Source organism: Scylla paramamosain, chromosome 29 (genome assembly GCF_035594125.1).
Source record: "Scylla paramamosain isolate STU-SP2022 chromosome 29, ASM3559412v1, whole genome shotgun sequence".
NCBI lineage: Eukaryota > Metazoa > Arthropoda > Malacostraca > Decapoda > Portunidae > Scylla > Scylla paramamosain.
Genome location: NC_087179.1, coordinates 16,384,380 through 16,404,379, shown reverse-complemented (window position 1 = coordinate 16,404,379; position 20,000 = coordinate 16,384,380). Strand labels below are relative to the sequence as shown.

At 42.7% G+C, this 20,000-nt stretch overlaps 2 protein-coding genes across 10 annotated transcripts in view; both read left to right on the top strand.

The window, feature by feature from the left end:
• LOC135115753 (zinc finger-containing ubiquitin peptidase 1-like) overlaps positions 1 to 9,111 on the top strand; it is a 14,808-nt gene extending 5,697 nt beyond the window's left edge. For all 3 annotated transcript variants that reach the window (XM_064032718.1, XM_064032716.1, XM_064032717.1), the window contains exons 6-11: positions 455 to 578; positions 1,087 to 1,228; positions 1,846 to 1,937; positions 2,443 to 2,570; positions 3,236 to 3,465; positions 3,678 to 9,111. In XM_064032718.1, coding sequence (XP_063888788.1) covers positions 455 to 578; positions 1,087 to 1,228; positions 1,846 to 1,937; positions 2,443 to 2,570; positions 3,236 to 3,465; positions 3,678 to 3,722 — 761 coding nt within the window. In that variant the 3' untranslated portion in view covers positions 3,723 to 9,111. The remainder of the gene's footprint in view (positions 1 to 454; positions 579 to 1,086; positions 1,229 to 1,845; positions 1,938 to 2,442; positions 2,571 to 3,235; positions 3,466 to 3,677) is intronic.
• A 2,485-nt stretch (positions 9,112 to 11,596) lies between these two features.
• The window catches only part of LOC135115764 (uncharacterized), a 45,624-nt gene continuing 37,220 nt past the window's right edge, over positions 11,597 to 20,000 (top strand). For 2 of the 7 annotated variants that reach the window (XM_064032759.1, XM_064032760.1), the window contains exon 1: positions 11,597 to 11,732. The gene's annotated coding sequence lies outside the window, so the exon portion shown is untranslated. Of the gene's footprint in view, positions 11,939 to 12,433; positions 12,539 to 20,000 lie in introns of those variants that run through there. The other 5 variants (XM_064032762.1, XM_064032765.1, XM_064032766.1 and 2 more) reach the window with 3 other exon arrangements.

Sequence of the window (20,000 nt, the reverse complement as noted above, 5' to 3'; positions counted from 1 at the left end):
GCTATTCTCAATACACATTTAAAAAGACAAAGAAAAAGACTATTGCATCAACATATGTAAGATGTATGTCATATGAAGGGTACTCAGAATAGAAAGGGTGAACTCACCATTGAAAAGAAAATATATTCCTTTCCTCTATGACTGATGGCAAGTTTGCTTCTTTGATAGTGAAAAATGGTGGTAAAGAAGGCAAGTCACATCTGGCATGCCCAGCTCAACATAGATGGCTGGCTGTGGATAGTGGGTTTTCCTGAAAGCTGCACTTATTCACACCAACAATTTTCTTTTACCTAAGTCTCCATTTAACATACTATATTAGTGCTGATAGACATTTTGTTCCATGTGTTTCTTCTCCTTTGACCAAACATGGCTGGCTTGTGGCAATGTGGTGCTGTCCTGCTGTGATGGTGCTGCTGGTGCTGGTGCCAATGGTTTTGGTGATGCTGGGACATAGGGCTGCTGGGGCCAGTGCGGGTGGTGAGCGAGGGCACCAACAACGTGAAGGCCACCTACCTGTGCACCACCGTGGACCACTATGGCTCAACCTATGGGGACAGAGGCTGGGGTTGTGGATACAGGTGGGTGCACCAGTCTCTCCTGGCTTGGACTGATATGATCATCTTCGTTTTTGAGGATTTTTAAAGATTTTTTTTTCTGTTCAGTATATGTATCATTGTTTAATCTATGCATATTCATGTAGGATGGAGATATTTTCTCAAAGAACATGTTTGTTTATTTTCACTCATTAAGTAATAAAATGTGAATAGTGAGAATGTTTTGTTTTGATAGATTGTCCTCTTATAGAAATAAGTGAGTACATTAATGTTTACAGTATATGTATACTTGTAATACAGAATTTTACTTTTATTAAAGGAAGTGCTGTTTGAAAACGATCCACTTTTGACTTTGTATAATTTTGAACTTGATTATATCTACATTTAGATGAGCACTTTTCTCTTCCTACACTCTTCTCAGTGTTGCAGGATCTGCCCTTTAGACTGATGATGAATTTGTTTTATGTGTTTCAGTTTTATATGTTTTGAGAAAGTATTTCTAGCATCAGTCAATATGATTTCTTTTTTGCAGAAACATCCAGATGCTGCTGAGTTCGCTGCAACACCACACAGGCTATTATGCTCGCCTCTTCTCAGGGCCAAACATGATGCCTTCCATCTCACAGATACAGAAGCTCATTGAACAGGCCTGGCGGAATGGCTTTGATCTTCAGGTGTGTACTGGTGTGTCCTTCCCTCAGCTATGTTGTGACTTGACATGTGGCTGAAAGACTTCCTACAAGTATTTGTGTCTCTCTTGATTTGGTCTTGGCATTCATCCGAAGTTTCATAACTATTGTTTTTTTTATTCTTTGCTTTATTCTTTGCCATGTGTGTGTGTAGGTTTGTGTGGAATTAGAATATTAGAATGTAGAATATTTATTTTAATGGTCAGACTGCAGAAAAGTATGGAGTAAAGCAATCTAACAATCATGAAATTTGATCAGATGTATGCTAACTTATAGTCCAAAAAGACTTGCAATACCAAAAAAGGTTAACATTTCACTTTCATATACACTATACATTTAGGCTTATTTGTATACATGTATTACACATATGCGCATGCATGCATAAATTTACATACATACATGTACCTTCATGCATTCATACACGTCTTCATTCTGATAGTGAAACAATACATAGTACTCATCTCCTGCCACATCAGCATCACATTTATTTGCTTCAGAGTCAGGGAAGATATTGAAGAAGGGAACAATGTATGTACATACTTTTCTCCAGTGTCTGGAATTTGCATACTATCCTTTGTTTGATGACTGGTGGGGTGTTTCAGGGTTGTGAGCAGCTCGGAGGAAAGCTGTCCAACACACGCAAATGGATTGGTGCTACAGAGGTTGTCACACTACTTTCCTCCTTTAGGATAAAGTAAGTGGCTTTCATTTTATTTTTTTATTTATTTTAGAATATATGAATCTGATAGTATGTGAACCATTCCTCTTCTCTCTCTCTCTCTCTCTCTCTCTCTCTCTCTCTCTCTCTCTCTCTCTCTCTCTCTCTCTCTCTCTCTCTCTCTCTCTCTCTCTCTCTCTCTCTCTCTCTCTCTCTCTCTCTCTCTCTCTCTCTCTCTCTCTCTCTCTCTGTGTATATATATATATATATATATATATATATATATATATATATATATATATATATATATATATATGTCTAACATTTCTGCAATCCCACATTGGTAAATCAGCCAAGACTGCTTGTTATAGTTATATCTCACTGTTAGATACCTCTTGTAGCATAATTTTTTTTATGAGCTGAGGATTCCCTCCCCCAAATCATTATCCCACACCCACAAGTTCAGTTCATGTATCCCTCCTGAAATTTATGATTAACTACCATGACCTTTAGAGTGATGCTGTGCTTTCGTTTGTTCCAGGTGCCAGCTTATTGACTGCCACCGGCCAACAGCCTCGGATGGCACCCACCCTGAACTGTTTCGTTGGTGCCTTGATTACTTCTCCAGTCAGGCAGAGTTCAAGCCTCCCATCTACCTCCAGCACCAAGGTAAGCCTTCTATAGTATTGATATTTTTCTCTTATATGTCTACTTTTCTTTACATGTTTGTCTTTACTTAGTACAATCAGCTTTTCTTAGGCAAGCTTAGAGATGTATGTTAGTTGATATTCTCCCTCTAAAGAAAATGTTAGAGGCATGTTGTTTTCCATACGCATCTTTCCTGAATGAAGTACCATAATTATAATTAATGTAATTCTCTTGCTCTATTTTTATTAAGGTCCAGACTAAAGATTAATCACTAAAAATTTTGTGATCAGAGAAAAGTGCAATATCATGACATCCATCCTTTGACAAAAAAAAAAAAATTATATATATATATATATATATATATATATATATATATATATATATATATATATATATATATATATATATATATATATATATATATATATATATATATATATACTGGCCAGAAAATATATTTTGATCTTTAAAATTCTTCCATAGACTTAGTTGACACTTAGGAAAAGGCTAGAATTTAAATTGAACTTACTTCTCTGAAAAACTTCCTTATGTAATTTTTGTCCCTGTAGATTTCTTAAAGTTTATTTAAATGTATGTGTATGTTAGAGAGAGAGAGAGAGAGAGAGAGAGAGAGAGAGAGAGAGAGAGAGAGAGAGAGAGACTTAACTTTCTCTCTTCATCCATAGGCCACAGTCGCACCATCATTGGCGTGGAGCAGCTAGGTGGTACTGAGGGTGGTGTACGGCTGCTGGTATTGGATCCATCACACTCACCTGCTCAAGTCTCCCAACTCCTACACACCCAGACTGCTCCATCTGCTATCAGACTGTTGCGCAAGCCTCTGTCCAGCATGAGGGCCAAGCAGTACCAAATGGTGGTGGTGGCAGGGCTTATGCAGACAGAATTGGAGTATAAGGTGAGAGAGAGTGGGCTATGTTTATTGTGACTAGAAGCCTTGGATAGGGAGTGAATGGATGAGTTGTACTCAGCAGTACCTTTAGGAAAGATAGGCTAAGTTTGTGAAGAACATAAAAGATGTTTTGTAGCTTGAGATGTTGCTATTTAGTTGTGATTGTGTGTTACAAAATTTTTGAGATGATAATTTTTATTATGTGTATTTATTTTCAGCAAAGCAAGGTTCTTCAAGCAGCTATTCGTATACCGAAGGATTGAAATTAACTTAGCCAACTAGCAAACCAGGAAAGCAAACCCTTCAAAGTGATATTACCTAACATTACCTGAAGGTGGAGTAGCAGGAGTAGGAGGAGAAGGAGTGGATGAGAGGACACTCACTGCCACTCACAACAAGTCACATGTGATATGCTGCCACTAGTGTTTTGTAAACAATTTGTTTGCCTGTAGCTGCCTTGGATAATGGGTGTGGGAGACGGGGTGTGTGTGTCTAGGAAATGAAGGGTGTCATGGTGCAGTCATGGAGAGACTCTAAATGTGAATGTGTGTGAGTGTGCATGTCTTGGCAGTGGTAAAGGGAGAGAAGTGCCCTGATGAAGGGTGTGGAGAAAGGGTGCATGGATGAGTGTGTGTACATATGCACGTGTTGGGAGTGCAAGAGGCAACAGAGGACACATACCCCACTTGTAGGCTAGTGGGACATCTGTGATGGTGGGACCAGAAAATTAAACCCATGTGAGAAGTCTTATGTATCATGAGTCTGTTTACTGTGATGGTGTGAAAGAGAAGAGTAGAGTAGTGTGAACTGGAAGAGTTGAAGAGGTGGAAGGAAAAGAAATGGAATGAAAATGGAGACCAACCATGAGATCACCAGTTATTCCCAGTTTATCAGTGATGTTAAAATGTACACCATACCACTGAAAAATGGCATAACACAAGAAAAGTCAGACAAACAGAAGACCCAAGTCATACCCAGAACAATTCATGGCCGTGAGTGAATCAGCCCAAGTGGTAAACATTCGGGTGTCACACACAAGGCAGTGTCAAAAGAGATCACAGTGTATAGGTAGGAAAGTGTGTATTGGGAACTATTCTAGTCTAAGGTTTATGACCTCAACTGATCCATCCAAACTCATATTTAGCTCTCTTGCATGTGGGTCCCTACACAGGCTTCCCTTTGGTCAATTAGAAATCCTGAGAGAGAGGGAGAGAGAAGCTCAGCACCTGAAGTACCATCTGGACTTCATGAATGTAAAATGTTGAATTTTCTACTTTAGGCATAAGAACAAGGATATAAACCATGTTTTAGCCCTAATGATATGACCTATGAATACCAACAATATTGTTCTCTGTAAATGGCTACCATTATCAGAAGTGGACCAGTTCCTCTCACTCCCTCCTTCCCACTTTAAGATCTCTTGTTAAGACCAAAGTTTCTGGCCAGTGTCAGGGCCTCACACTGCTGTACACTACTCGTACATACTATTTAGAATCTTATAGAGGACTTTAAGCTCCCCACAGACTTGCCACTTTTATTGTCTTGCATTTACTCCTTGGTTGCCTGAAGAGCACATATCAGCTACTTCCTTTCAGTGATGTGTTGAGGTTGTTGGCTGTGACAGGTATCAGACAGATCACTCAGGTGAGGTGTGAAGGTCCTGCTGTGGTTTTAGTGTTAGCAGCAGTGACACTACAACCTCCAGTGATGGTCTTGATGTGTTGGTTCTCAGAGGTTTGCCTGTATCCTTAGTTCATGTGTCAGAGAGAAGTGCCTGGGCAGAATTGTTTGGAAGGGTAAAGAAATTAAATAGAAAGAGAGAGGTTGTAGATGTGTGTGTGTGTGTGTGTGTGTGTGTGTGTGTGTGTGAGAGAGAGAGAGAGAGAGAGAGAGAGAGAGAGAGAGAGAGAGAGAGACTACCTTCACTCACAATGCCTCAAGATAACAAACATCGTCAGTGACTCAGATAATTTCAGAATTTGTGCCACACCTGTTACAAAATAGGAAAGACTAAATGTGTAGAGTAGTGATTCTCAAACTTCATATTAGGATAACACACTGAAAGATGTGACAAATGCAATGCAGCAACTCTTTATTAAGCAAGAATAGTAATATACATGTGTCTCGTAAAAGGTGAAGATCTCACAAAATCTAGTGATAAAATCACTAGGTTAGCAGGTTAGTGATGGTAAGGGGACACATTCAAGGTCCAGATTCTTGTCTGTGTACATATTGAAGAAAATTACGCAGCACATATGAGATACTTTGTACACGGTTTGAAAACCACTGATGTAGGGGAATTTCTCAATGGTCTAACTACAAAGAATGGATGTAGTAGGTAATGTATATCACGGATATTTTACAGTTACCATAATCAGCACTGAGTCCACAGTGAGGAGATGAAGAAGACAATTAGTGTCGTAGTGATTTCAGTTACCTACAATTCAATAGTGATAGAAAGGCTCTTAAAAGTGAATTTACTTAATGTTACATATTACACACCTGCAATCAGTCTGACATTTATTACCTGAGATGGAAGATAAGGCTGATATCGACAACGAGTTTGAGGGATGATAGAATTGTTTTAGCCTTGAGTGTGAATGCATAACATGTTGCCTGTGTGCATGTGGAGTCACCTTACAATACAATTACTTTGGTGGAAATTTGGTGATATTATTATGTTTTGGTTTTGGCCTTGTACAGTGTTGCTATGTGTGTGTGTGTGTGTGTGTGTGTGTGTGTGTGTGTGTGTGTGTGTGTGTGTGTGTGTGTCCTCTAGAGTGTTGTTATTCTTGTTAGTCTAGCAGTAAAGGGCTTTCATGGTGGTCCCAAGTCTTCAACAGCAGGGCTCTCTTCTCCATTCTACACACACACACACACACACACACACACACACACACACACACACACACACACACACACACACACACACACACACACACACACACACACACACACACACACACACACACACACACCTTCATTGGTCATGTAGGGTGATCATCCAATCTTGCATATCAGTCAGTTTCTGTTAACACTACTTTGATATTGTAAAGTGTTAGGTATTGGTTTGAGAGGTGGTCATGCAAGTAGAGCTGTAGGAATCAAAGTGAATGGAAGTGATCTTGTAGAATCAGGATATGTAAAGTAATAGTTGTAGTACCCTACTTGATTGTAATAGTAGTGATTTATTTAATATTTTGACAATTGTAATACATTTAGTTTTGAAGAGCATCTCCTGTAGATATATCAGTGGTATACCAAAGAAATTAATATAAAGTTATAAGTTAAAGTAGACTGACCTTTAATGTTTTAATCTTACATGTTTAGTACATTAATGCCTTACTGGTTTTAATCTTACATGTTTAGTACATTAATGCCTTACTGTGACTCATTTAAGGTTTATCTGTAAGATTTTATTTTGGAATATTTCTAGTGTAATGTCTTATTATGATGTACCTTACTTTAAGCATGTATGTGTAAACTGATCATCACATTCTGTGTGCAGAAGGTTGTGTCACAAAAGAATTTACTGAAGACTCCATTATCATCATCATAGGTTCTCAAGACAGATACACACAAGCAATGTTTTAATTATTCTTTTAATGACTTTATGGTAAAACATAATTTTGGTAAGTTCATTCAAGTCAGATAAATAATTTCCTATTTTCTTATATAAATATCCTTTTGATTATTGTATCTTGTGAATGACTCATTGAGGGCAAAGTAGTTCATTTCAGATGCCACTCCCCATTCTCATGAATACTTAACAGTTCAATTATTATGTGCTGCTTTCTTTTGATTCAGTTACCATAAAGAATACTCACTCAGAAGAGGTAGAATTCCTCTAGAAAGAGCTTATGTATGTCTGTCTTGATGCAGTTGATAGGGCCAAGAGATGAGACAACAAATATGCACTGCATCTACAGTCATGTACCAATGGCTGGATGTGTACTTGTTGGCTCTTGGGGTAGTATATAAGTTGTGCTAGTTGATGAAGAATACACCTCTGTGCCACAGCATTCATGTGGAGGACTTGTAGTGTGTCTTGGTGTTGGGTGCATGTACAGTCCTCACTTCCCTGGGCTGGACACCTCATAATGTTCCATTGTCAGGCACATCATTTTATGTATGTTGCAAAATCAGCAGTCTATTATTTTAGTTCTACTACTACTACTACTACTACTACTACTACTACTACTACTACTACTACTACTGGGTTCTTGGTTAGAATTACATAGAAATAGGTTTTGAACAATGGTGACGATCTCTTTTATCACATCTTAAAGTGAATGTAAATATTTTTCCTGTTAATTGTCACTGAATGTTTGGTCCTCATCAGTAACTGTGCTGGACGACCAGGCAGCCTTACATGATATGGATGGCTCCAGGTACAGTTGAATAAGAACAGTGAATAATTACAAAGTTGAAAAGCTATGTGAAGCCCAGAGTTGACGTGAGGACCTTATAAGCACTCTGTAAATGAAGCAAAGAGGAGGAGGAGAAGGAGCTGTACTATAACATAAAAGGACCTTGTTGCCTTGCTGGGAGGGGGAACAGGGGGAAGCTGAGGCCTTTATAGCAAGTATGATCTTATTCTTACATTAGAAAAAAAAAAAACTAAGTAATGTCGCCATCTTGTTAACACAATCAAAATCGAAAGGGAGGGATGGGAAGCATGATAATTATGGTTTTAGATCCTGCAGCGTGATGAGTTTTCCGTGTACACTGGTCAGTCAGCATTTGGTCATGGTTTATTCTCCAAGGTGTCAAGTGAGTTCATATACAGTGTTGCTCTAGGTTAAGGGGAGACAATTACTGAGCTTCCTTTGGTGTGTTGCTTCAGTACCAAATGACCCAGAGGACTGCTATTCAGACAGCCTCCTCCACCTGTGTAATGAGTAGTGATGTGTATGTAGGTAAAGATCTTCCTTTGATACTGTAATATAGTGTCTGCCACTCCATCTTCACAGGGTCTCTTCAATGCTGCCAAGAAATCCACCAAAGGAAAGTTGTATTCAGGGCTTTATTTTTGCAAGACCAACCAAGGTGTCTTTATCCAATATTTTCACAGGCAAGGCATGACTTTCTGCTTTGTTACGTTTCTGTGAGTAAGTACTAGTGATTTGTGTGGCCAGCTCAACAGTTATAAGTTGGAGGGTTATCTGTCATATTTCACCATTTGCAAGTACAATAAATCTATTATAACACCTTAATCTCACATGTTATTTTTGTGCATTATCTGCAGACTGACTGGAAAGAAAAGCGCCTATGCATGTGTAAGAGTTAAGACATTCTGTGAAAAAAGGTTTTATCTTCATTCATGGGAACTGCATATGGCTTGAAAATTATCAGTAGTTGATTAAAATGTTGAACATCTTTCTTGCACAGATTGAAAGTTTTGGATAGAAAAGTAAACCTCTCAGTTACTGTTGTATTTTACCAGCAACAGCAGTTTCAGCTTGATGATGTGGTTACTTGTGAACAATGATATCCCTGATGTGTGTCTGTGTTTGTGTGTTGTACACACACACACATACACACACACACACAAACACTGAATTTCAAGGTATCAAGATGTTGCTCATCAGTTTCACTCAGACCTATTGCACTGGGAAATTAATTTGGAGTTAAATAAAAGTGATAATTAATTTTTAAAGACTTTTCTTTGTTAACCCTGCAGTATATTAAATACCAAAGCTTTTAATGGAGTATTATTACTTGTATTTGAAATATGGAAGGAAATTAAACATCTTGCTCAGCCTCAGAAATCGCCAAATGATACACCTACACATATGGAAGCGGGACTTTACGTGAATAAATTATTGGGTTTTCAAAGAATTAATACTTTTGAAGATCATCCTGGCAATTAACGGGAGGATTTTAACTTCGTGTTTTAAGTGAAACAACACATCAGTTCTTATTTAGGGACTTTTAGATCCAAGTATAAGAGAGATGGAAGGGAGTAACTAAAACTGCCGAACTTGTATTAAATCTGTTATTCACATTAAAAAAAATAAATGAATAATAATAATAATAATAAAGAAAGAAAGCAATACCATCTCAAGACATCTGGAATAGAAACAGATAAATTAGTAAATAAACATATAAATGTACTTTCGTATTCATACCCGCTTTCCATTTGCAATGTCAGGTTTGCACTCCTCTATTTAAATACATATAACGCGCACACACACACATTCACACACACACACAAAGGATGAATGTGATAGACGGCTAAGGAAGTGTGAAAAACGAGAGAGCAGTGCAGTTGTAAAATCCTTCACTCCTGAGGTTTTTAGCGTGACTGCAAGCACGTGTTGGGGGTGGGGGGTGGGGGGGGGGAAGCGCCTACTTCCAAACCACAAGCGTTTCTCGTGCATTGCGATCTCACTTTGCTTGGCTACCAATGTCTGGATTACCTTGCAGTTTTACCTTTCTATTCCTTGCATCACTGCCAAAAATTTTGGCGCGTCACTGGAAGTCGCGATGCACAACATTATCATTGCAGTGGCGGCAGTCGAGAAAAGCTCACGTGGAGACATTACACGGCGCGCCCAGTCTTGTCTTTGGAATCATTAGATTCGACAGGACGTTTTTTTTCGGTGGTTTACGAATTCATTTATCAATAATGTAAATCCTTTACGCTATGGAGAGAGAGAGAGAGAGAGAGAGAGAGAGAGAGAGAGAGAGAGAGAGAGAGAGAGAGAGAGACTTGTAACTTCGTTTTCCGTTCAGTACAAGTGAGGTTATCTTAAATATTTCTCATCTCAAAATGGACACACGTTGCTGACTTTCTCGATTAAGAACAAAATAATCATACGGTATCATGGTAGGAAAAAGTAAATCGAAACAGAAAGAAAAGAAAGAAAAATCCTTCCTGGAATCAGCAATAACGGGGCGCCCCCAGCAAAACTCATGCAGCATGCAGCCTCCGTGGCGGCCTTCCTCCATGCCCGCCAGCAAAGGTGACTCTTCCTCTTCCTCTTCTCAGCTCCTTTCATTCTCCAATAGGACACTAACAGTTAGCAACCCTTCACAGTCTCTACATTATTCTGCAGAAGTAAGGCAGTCAAGGTGAATGGTCGATGCCAAACAACTGTCCTGCCACCCACTACTGCAATACTATAGTTACGAGTACTCTCTCTCTCTCTCTCTCTCTCTCTCTCTCTCTCTCTCTCTCTCTCTCTCTCTCTCTCATCAAACCTGCGGCTTAACGTCTTATCATTTGAAGTCAAGGTTATTCATAATCTATCCTTAGCCATCAGTAATGGTATCACGGAAGCCATACACGTAGGTACCGAATACATCCTACTGATAATCTACGCCTACGTAAATATTAAGATAATTAACATAGGCCTGTTCAAGATAAGGCCTATTCATATGACCTCCAAAACCTATTCATATATTTACGGGGGCTTGGGCTAAAAGATAAATAGATAGATAGATAAATGAATAGACAGACAAGAACAAGAGACTATTTATAATTCAGGGGTTTTGAAAGAAATTTAGAGAAATAGACCTACAAAAGTTCCAAGCCCATTTCCACAGAAAGTTGTTACAGTAGCCTGAACTAAAATATTCAAGAAAAAATCACGAATGAAGAGAATGAGAAGTCTGCTTAGATATAATAGTGAATTATGATATGAATACACAGATATTGGGTTTATTTGAGTAACTTTCTATACACTACTAGGTAAACATTTGGAGTAATCTGAGCTGAAATAAAGAAAATTCATAGAGGAAGAGAGCGAGGAATCTATCTGTAAATATAATAATGAATAATATGAATAGGCAGGTACGTTCATTTGGAGAAGCTTCGTACATGTATAATAAACATATAAAGTCATACCTCACAAAAAAACATTTAAAAAATAGCAATCTTTAATCTACTACTTTACTTCAATTTCCTTTCTTTTACTTATATCCAAACTATTCTATATTCTCAATCTTTCTACAAGCAAAGCATGGATAGTAAACACATACAGCTTTCCGAAGAAATTCATGGACGAAGAGGATGAAAAATAGTCATAATACAGAGTTACAATAGTGTATGATGATATAGATAACTAGATACGTTCATTTGGAAAAGCTTCAAAGCATCAGTAAACATATACTACAGTCTGGGCTGAAATATCCAAGAGACAAGAGAGAACGAGGGACCAATCCGAGGGCGAGACGGAGGTCACGTGACGCCAGTTGTGTTGTGTTCCCAGGTGTTGGCGGAGCCGTCGCCGCCCTCCCTCCTTCTACCCTCACTATCCTCTTCCTTGGTGAGTTAACTGACTACATCACAGCGTCAGGGGTGCGGGGACTTGCCAGGGTGTGTTTGAGGGTAGATAGAGGAGCGGGAGAGGCGGGACGAGGGTAGAAAGCGAGAGGAAAAGGAAAGGTGAGGGTGGGAGAGGACGCCATTTTAAGTGTTGGACTGAATCAGCTGTTTTGTGGTCCGCGCCCAGCGAGGCCTACGCTCACACAGGTATTTCTGGTCTCCCTTACCTTATTCTTACGGTAGAACTGAGGGGAAATGGACACTTGTGATGGTTTCTTGAAGTCTGAGTTGATATTTTTTATCTGAATGTGTAAAGATTGGAAACTAGGAATTCTTGTAGTGGTGATGATTTCCTGGTTCCTTTTAATGACCCCATCTACCTCATCCTCCTCCTCCTCCTCTTCCTCGTCCTCCTCCCACGGGATGGTGACGGTTTTTCTAGGGCTGGGAATCTGGTCATTGTGGAAGCCTGACGTGTGTGAAAGGGAGGGAGAGAGAGAGAGAGGAAATAAAAGTAGGAATTGTAGTAGGTAGGTAACACTCAGGGCCACCACTACCACCACCAACTACAACTACCACCATTATCGTCAGTCAAGTAAGGTTAGCCCAAGGTTCATTTGCGTCTTTCTCTCTCTTTTTCTCTCGTGATCACCACCACCTCTACCTCCTCCACCCCCTTCCCCACCACCTCCTTCAGTCCTTGGCGCCGTTTACCGAGTATGTATGTGCGTACGCCAAAGTTTAGGAAGAGGCGTTCAGTCTTCTTACGTGCCCTCTGAGATCTCGTCTTTGTCTGTGGGTGACTGGGTGAGTAGTTTCATAGGTTAACCTTTTGTCTGCTTTGGTGGTGGTGGTGCTGTCTCTCCTTTAGCCTTGTCTCTCTCGTCTCTGTCTCACTCAGGTCTTTCTTCGCCTCTCTCTCTCTCTCTCTCTCTCTCTCTCTCTCTCTCTCTCTCTCTCTCTCTCTCTCTCTCTCTCTCTCTCTCTCTCTCTCTCTCTCTCTCTCTCTGTGGCTTACGATTCATCAGTGTAGAATTTTTTTTTTACAGTATAAGGTATTCATTCTACTGTACAATGTTGCGTATACTGAATGGACCTAGTTTTCTCTTGAATATTGTGTTCTGTAGTGATTTCCTGAAGTTTATAGCGTGGTATTTTGTTCGCCTTTATTCATTTCGTGCAGGAAAGTGGATGTTTTCGTTTGGTAGTTTGAAAATGTTTTATCCCGTCGCTTTGGAAGTAATAGTCATCCTGAGGTGATATCTGGCAGTGTAAAGTGTCGTATTGGTTCAGTCGTGTGCGTTTAGCGTAGAGAAGCGGCGGTTTGGTCCGTTTTGTCAGTTCCTGAATGTTAATGTGTCACGCGGCCAGCAAGGAACGTAGGATAAGTAACTGGACTCCTCGGCTGTGCTCTCTGGTGTACATCCCTTTGTGCATCGTCATTTAATCCCCGGGTTTTATTGGAGTTTCGGACAATACGCGACTCCTAACCGTTCCCAAGTTCTTTCTCCCGTTGTCCGGAGTTTTCTCAATACTTGTGTGTGTGTGTGTGTGTAGTAAACGAAGTGGTTTTGAGCTGGTGTTTAGTTTAAATAATGGTTACTAATATTTTTTTTATCCTTTTAATACTGCGAAGTGATTTTTCTGCATCATCATTCTTTGAGCGACATGTGGACTTGTATTTCTGGTCGTACATTCTTGTGCATGACTGTAGCTATCATGCATTACCGTTACACTCATGCCCCGCCTTGCTTGGGTAAACTGACTGTACGTGGGCGGTCAGCTAGTTGCATACTCATTGTGGTGTGTAGTTTCAACCTTTAGACGGAGGGCGACGGAGGCACGATCGCCCTGCCTTGCCTTCCCTGTGCTGGTGTTTCCTGGGATCGGTCTTTCCTTCTCTCTATAGTGGAGATTGATTCTTTATTCCTGTATCATTAGTGTTTTTGGATTCCCTTCTCTCTCATAGACATAGGCTTGGATACTTTTTCACTGCCATAGGAGTAGAATCTGTTTTTCAGTCTCAAGAAGTGTATCATAATCTTGCCAGCTTGGTCCGGGGTCAAGAGGTCATCAGCAGGAGGGGTAGCGATGATTATAAGGTCAGCAGCTGCAGCAGGGGTGATGGAGAGGTCAAAAGCAGGCGGCTAGTGATGGCTGTGAGTCAGTGAAGGGGGAGAGGAGTCATCGGTAAAGAGAGAGAGAGAGAGAGAGAGAGAGAGAGAGAGAGAGAGAGAGAGAGAGAGAGAGAGAGAGCAAGCCATTCAATGCCCGTTAAGATACATGTCTGGTCAGTGAGTCAGTTGAGACCAGTCAGTGATGAGTTCCAGGGATTAATGGTGATGGTGATGATAGTGATGGTGCTTAACGGAGTGTGTGTGTGTGTGTGTGTGTGTGTGTGTGTGTGTGTGTGTGGGGCAGGTATTGGGTATCTCTTGTCCAGCGTGCGCCTTATACGTCATTGGTGTTGTGCTTGTATTATTATTATTATTATTATTATTATTATTATTATTATTATTATTATTATTATTATTATTATTATTATTATTTTGCACGTGGGCGTTAAAATGATACTGCGTTTTATAGGAACGACTTTGTATAATCCCAGAGAGAGAGAGAGAGAGAGAGAGAGAGAGAGAGAGAGAGAGAGAGAGAGTTTATATAAAGTAAGACCTGGTGAGGCTCCTCTTCGCTCTTGGGGGCTACTGGTGTTGGTGGTGATGGTGGTGGCGGTGGCGGTGGTGGGTCATGAGGGCTGAAAGGGGAACTATTTATGCTTGACCTTCAGAGAGCAACCGCAAGTCAGCTGGCAGTCTCTCTCTCTCTCTCTCTCTCTCTCTCTCTCTCTCTCTCTCTCTCTCTCTCTCTCTCTCTCTCTCTCTCTCTCTCTCTCTCTCTCTCTCTCTCTCTCTCTCTCTCTCTCTCTCTCTCTCTCTCGTCAAGGTTTTAAAGGTTTGTTGTCTGCCGGCTCAGGGTCAGGTCAGCTGGTGGCAGCGTGACGTCCGCACTGCAGAGGGTCATGCTTGAAGTGACGTAAATGAGGATTGCAATCATTCACTCATTATTCTCTTCTAAGCATCATTACGTGTCATCTCAGTAAAGGTCATGTTGATACGGTGCTTTGTGTGCTGGAGGAAATCGCGTGGACAAGGTAGTCTTTAATATAACACTGGAAAACTTGTCGTTATTATTATTATTTTTAACATGTCAGTGGCCTTAGTGTTTGTATGTACTTGTTCATTTTCCGTGCATTGTAACGCAAGGAAATCATTTGCGTTTGTTTGACAATGCTTAAAGGAAGGTGTTGTGTTGTTGTCCTACCTGGGTGGGGGTGGGTGTAGTGGTGGGGAGAGTGTTGCCGGTGTTTGCATTGCAGTGTGAGTGAGGCATTTGGCGTGGAAGGTATTTGTTTATTTTGTCCCTCGTTGTTGTTGTTGGCAGTGTTTCCGCGGACGAATGTTAACGGCGCATGGTTGGCCTTTGCGATGTATCATGGCACTAGATATTCCTGCCCCGCCTTGCACTATTACGTAGAAAGAAGAGAGTGACATGGTGGTCATTTTCTTTCTATAAATATTTAGCGCGTATTTAGGCTTTAAAAACAGGTCGAAGCAGGCAGAGGCAGGCTAGCGTTGCATCAGATTGCAGGTCAAGGTGAGAGCGAGGGAGAGGGAGACAGACACACATACAAATAGAGAGAGAAGGAAGTGAAGACAAGTAAGAAGACAGAAGGAAAGAGAGAAAGGGGATTTAATTTATTCATATTGTTTGCATCTCATATTAGCCACAGGTCGAGGCAGGCCGTTGTATCACATTGCAGGTCAGGGAGGAGCGAGTGAGTGAGGAGGAAGGAGTAGGGGCAGGGAGGGAAAGAACGGGTCAGGCTTCAGCTGGCTTGCTGGGCTGGTTGGCTGGCTGGCTGGTGACGCTGCACATTCGCTGCCAGACGTATGATCAGCTGCTTGAGATGGCGGCGGCCACGGCAGCTCGTAGGCAGGTGGAGGTGGTGGCATAGTGGTGGACGCTGGTGGGTGTGGGATGCATGGTGGAGGTGGTGGAGTTGAGTGAAGGAGAGAGAGTTGGGGGAGTTAAAGCGAGGTGAATGTAGTTGTTAGACCGAAGTTGTTTTCATTAGCTGTATTGAGTAAGGGTCTGTGAGGTTGTTGAGACAAAGGACTTGGTGGTGGTTGTGCTGCTGCTGCTGCTGCTACTACCACCGTTGTTCGCGGTGGTTGTGGTGGTGTGTTGGTCAACTACTGGTAGCAAAAGCTCTTTGTGGTGATGGCAGTGCTAGAAGCGATAATAATAATAATAATAATAAAAACCTTGTACTTTTTACCGTAGCTATGTGAAGTGAAATGGTCAACAGGCGTCTCTCTCTCTCTCTCTCTCTCTCTCTCTCTCTCTCTCTCTCTCTCTCTCTCTCTCTCTCTCTCTCTCTCTCTCTCTCTCAACACCAGCAACACCACCACCATCCTCTCACTCTCTTCCGCGGCCCTACATTCCCTCCTCACCCTTCCTTTCCCTCTACTCTCTACCCCTCCCAAGCCCGTCCCCCGTCCCCCGTCCCTCCCTCGCCCCCATTCCGACCAGGCATGGCTTCATCAGCTGGTCGTGACGTCACAGCCTCGGGAATTCCCCCTGTGAGCTCTGCGCCGATGCCACATTTCCGGGAAAGCTTCTGTTCTGCTTTTTTTCTTTCTTTCTTTTTGTTATTGATTTTTTTTTTCACGTCACTTCTCTTGTCGTTGTCATTGTTATTTTTTTATTTATTGCTATTTCTTATCTGTTTTGAGACTAGTTCATTGTTTCTCTCTCTCTCTCTCTCTCTCTCTCTCTCTCTCTCTCTCTCTCTCTCTCTCTCTCTCTCTCTCTCTCTCTCTCTCTCTCTCTCTCTCTCTCTCATATAAGAGCAACATCTGTGAGGGACGTGTTACCTGGATTTGCACCGAAGCCATTCCCCCTCTCTCTCTCTCTCTCTCTCTCTCTCTCTCTCTCTCTCTCTCTCTCTCTCTCTCTCTCTCTCTCTCTCTCTCTCTCTCTCTCTCTCTCTCTCTCTCTCTCTCTCTCTCTCTCTCTCTCTGTGTGTGTGTGTGTGTGTGTGTGTGTGTGTGTGTGTGTGTGTGTGTGTGTGTGTGTGTGTGTTGCTGCGCCCACGTGGTTAGCGGCTCCCAAGTTGGGCGCACACCGTTGTCCGCACTCACCACCCACCCCTCCCCTCCCCTCCACCACCCATTTCCTCCTCCCATCCCTCCTCTCCTTGTTGGGGGTGAGGTGGCAGCCAGCCAGTCTCCAACCCCCAACTTTAACGACCTCCCTCGCCCTCCACCTCTTCTCCCCTCTCGTTCTCCATCCCTTTCTTAACCACCCACCACCCACCTCATCCCCCTTCATGTCTCCACCTCCCTTCCCACTAGTTGTTAACCATCACTTCCCCCTACCTATTTAACTCCCCTTCCATCCTTGCGCCTTTCCCATTCCTTCATCTCCCACTTTCCCTCAGCCACAAAATCCATTTTCCTACTTTTTCGTAAGCATTCTCCTCTTCTTCCTCCGTGGAGTTGATTTATGTATTTTCTTCCTTCGTTTTATCTTTTTTTTTTCCTTTCTTCCGTAGCATTAAGAAATTTCCTCTGGTTTTTCCCATTTTTTTCCTTTTTTGTCATTTTTTTCTTTCGTTTCTTACTTTTCCATCTTTGCTTCATTTCGTCTCCCCATCTCTCTCTCTCTCTCTCTCTCTCTCTCTCTCTCTCTCTCTCTCTCTCTCTCTCTCTCTCTCTCTCTCTCTCTCTCTCTCTCTCTCTCTCCTTGATTGGGTGTGTCTCCGTGTCTATTGCAAGTTTTTAACCCGGAATCGAAAAGTGCTTTTGTATTAGGACTGGTATATGTGTGTGTGTGTGTGTGTGTGTGTGTGTGTGTGTGTGGCGGGGGCTGGCCGTGCTGGTGGCTTCCTCCATCTTGTGAGGAGTTAGGCAACATTGATTCCTCTTCCTCCTCCTCCTCTTCCTCCTCCAGTCCTCCTTCCTCGAGTCTATCTCTCTCCCACGCCTTTCAGAGAGAGAGAGAGAGAGAGAGAGAGAGAGAGAGAGAGAGAGAGAGAGAGTATAGGGAAGATGTCTTGGTCCCTACTATATTGATCACACACACACACACACACACACACACACACACACACACACACACACACACACATCTATTCGTGGAAGTAAGGGTGACGCGCTCAGTTCTGGTGCACAAGTGACTGTCCTGGCGAAGTTTATCGTGAATGTGTGTGTGTGTGTGTGTGTGTGTGTGTGTGTGTGTGTGTGTGTGTGTGTGTGTGTGTGTGTGTGTGTGGTGATGACCCTGCCAACAAGGATTAAGAATAAAAAAAAGGGGGGAGAGGAGCGGGGAAGGTGAGGTCCTGACTTTTCACTCTCTTACATATTCACATTCACTCTTCACTTTCCTCGCTCACCACCACCACCACCACCACCACTACCACCCACAACCCCATTCATTCCTTCACCTCCACATACAAACACTATGACACCACACCCCCTCTTTTCTCCCTACCCTAACCACCATACCATATCGCCCATGCAGTGACGCAGAACCCTCCCCCCAAGCCTCCCCAGTATTCTCCCCACCCTATAGAACCAGTAACCTCCCCATCTGCACTACTGCCTTGCCCCACTTTGCCTGCCTCCACACTTGGCTCGCATGTGGGGGTAGGCACTTCAGGGGGCTGTGGGACTGAGAGGTTGGCACTCAATTGGTGGTGGTGGTGGTGGTGGCGTGTCTTGAATGGCCATGTGGTAGATGAATGGTTGCCTGGTTGATTTAAGTGTTTTACGTAGCAGTGTTTGGTAGTATTGTATGTTATGTAGCGGTTAGGGACTGTTGAAGTAGCAGGGTGTGGCTTTCTGGCTGTTATTCGCCTGTAGACTGACTTGAGTATCTGGTAGAGAGTGGTAGGGTGTGACATTGACCAACTAGATGGCAGAAGGGCTGGTCGAGTGTTAGGCTGTGTTACTGGTTGGGTGAGGGTGAGTGAGTGGTGTGGGGTGAGTCTTGCTGTTGTGTTAACTTGAGGGCACAGTCACAGCTTTGTCCCGTTGGATTAGTGGTGAACGCGGGTCATTGTCTCCTCCTCCTCCTCCTCCTCCGCCGCCGCCGCCGCTATTTCCTCTTCCTCTTCGTAGTTGGCTTGCTTTGCCTTCCTCGGGGTTTTGCGTAGTGATGCGTATGTGAAGAGAAGGAGGAGGAGGAGGAGGAGGAGCAGGAGGTGGAGGAGCAGGATGAGAGTTCAGCGACCGCCTAGTCAAGTCCATCGCCACGTGGTTCTCTCTCTCTCTCTCTCTCTCTCTCTCTCTCTCTCTCTCTCTCTCTCTCTCTCTCTCTCTCTCTCTCTCTCTCTCTCTCTCTCTCTCTCTCCGGTTCTTCCTCCTCCTATCGTCCTCCATCTCTCTTCCTCTTCTGTTCATGTGTTTGTTTTTGTTCCACATTCTCTCTCTCTCTCTCTCTCTCTCTCTCTCTCTCTCTCTCTCTCTCTCTCTCTCTCTCTCTCTCTCTCTCTCTCTCTCTCTCTCTCTCTCTCTCTCACATCTTGTCCGTCTTACTTCCACCTGTCTTTCCTTATTCTCCTGTGTCTCCCTTCCCCCTCCCTCCCTCCCTCCCTCCTGCCTCATCTTCCCTCCATCTCTTCCTCCCTCTCTCCTTCCGCCGTCCACCTGGCTTAGTAATTGGTGCACAGGTGTTTCTCTCTCTCTCTCTCTCTCTCTCTCTCTCTCTCTCTCTCTCTCTCTCTCTCTCTCTCTCTCTCTCTCTCTCTCTCTCTCTCTCTCTCTCTCTCTCTCATACACACCTGCTGGCCACCTGGGTTAGAGGTAGGTTGGATCTCGCTACACACCTGTTTCCCCTCCTCCTCCTCCTCCTTCTCTTCCATCTTCCTCCTCCTCCTCCTCCTCCTTCTTCTTCTTCTCCTTCTCCTCCTCCTTTATATCACCAGCTTTGCTCCACACACACACACACGCACACACACACCTATTCTTTCCTGTACTTTCCCCCTAGCACAGTTCTCTCTCTCTCTCTCTCTCTCTCTCTCTCTCTCTCTCTCTCTCTCTCTCTCTCTCTCTCTCTCTCTCTCTCTCTCTCTCTCACAATTATGTCACCTTGACGTCAAAGATTGGCCTTGTAATTTGAACCTCTCTCTCTCTCTCTCTCTCTCTCTCTCTCTCTCTCTCTCTCTCTCTCTCTCTCTCTCTCTCTCTCTCTCTCTCTCTCTCTC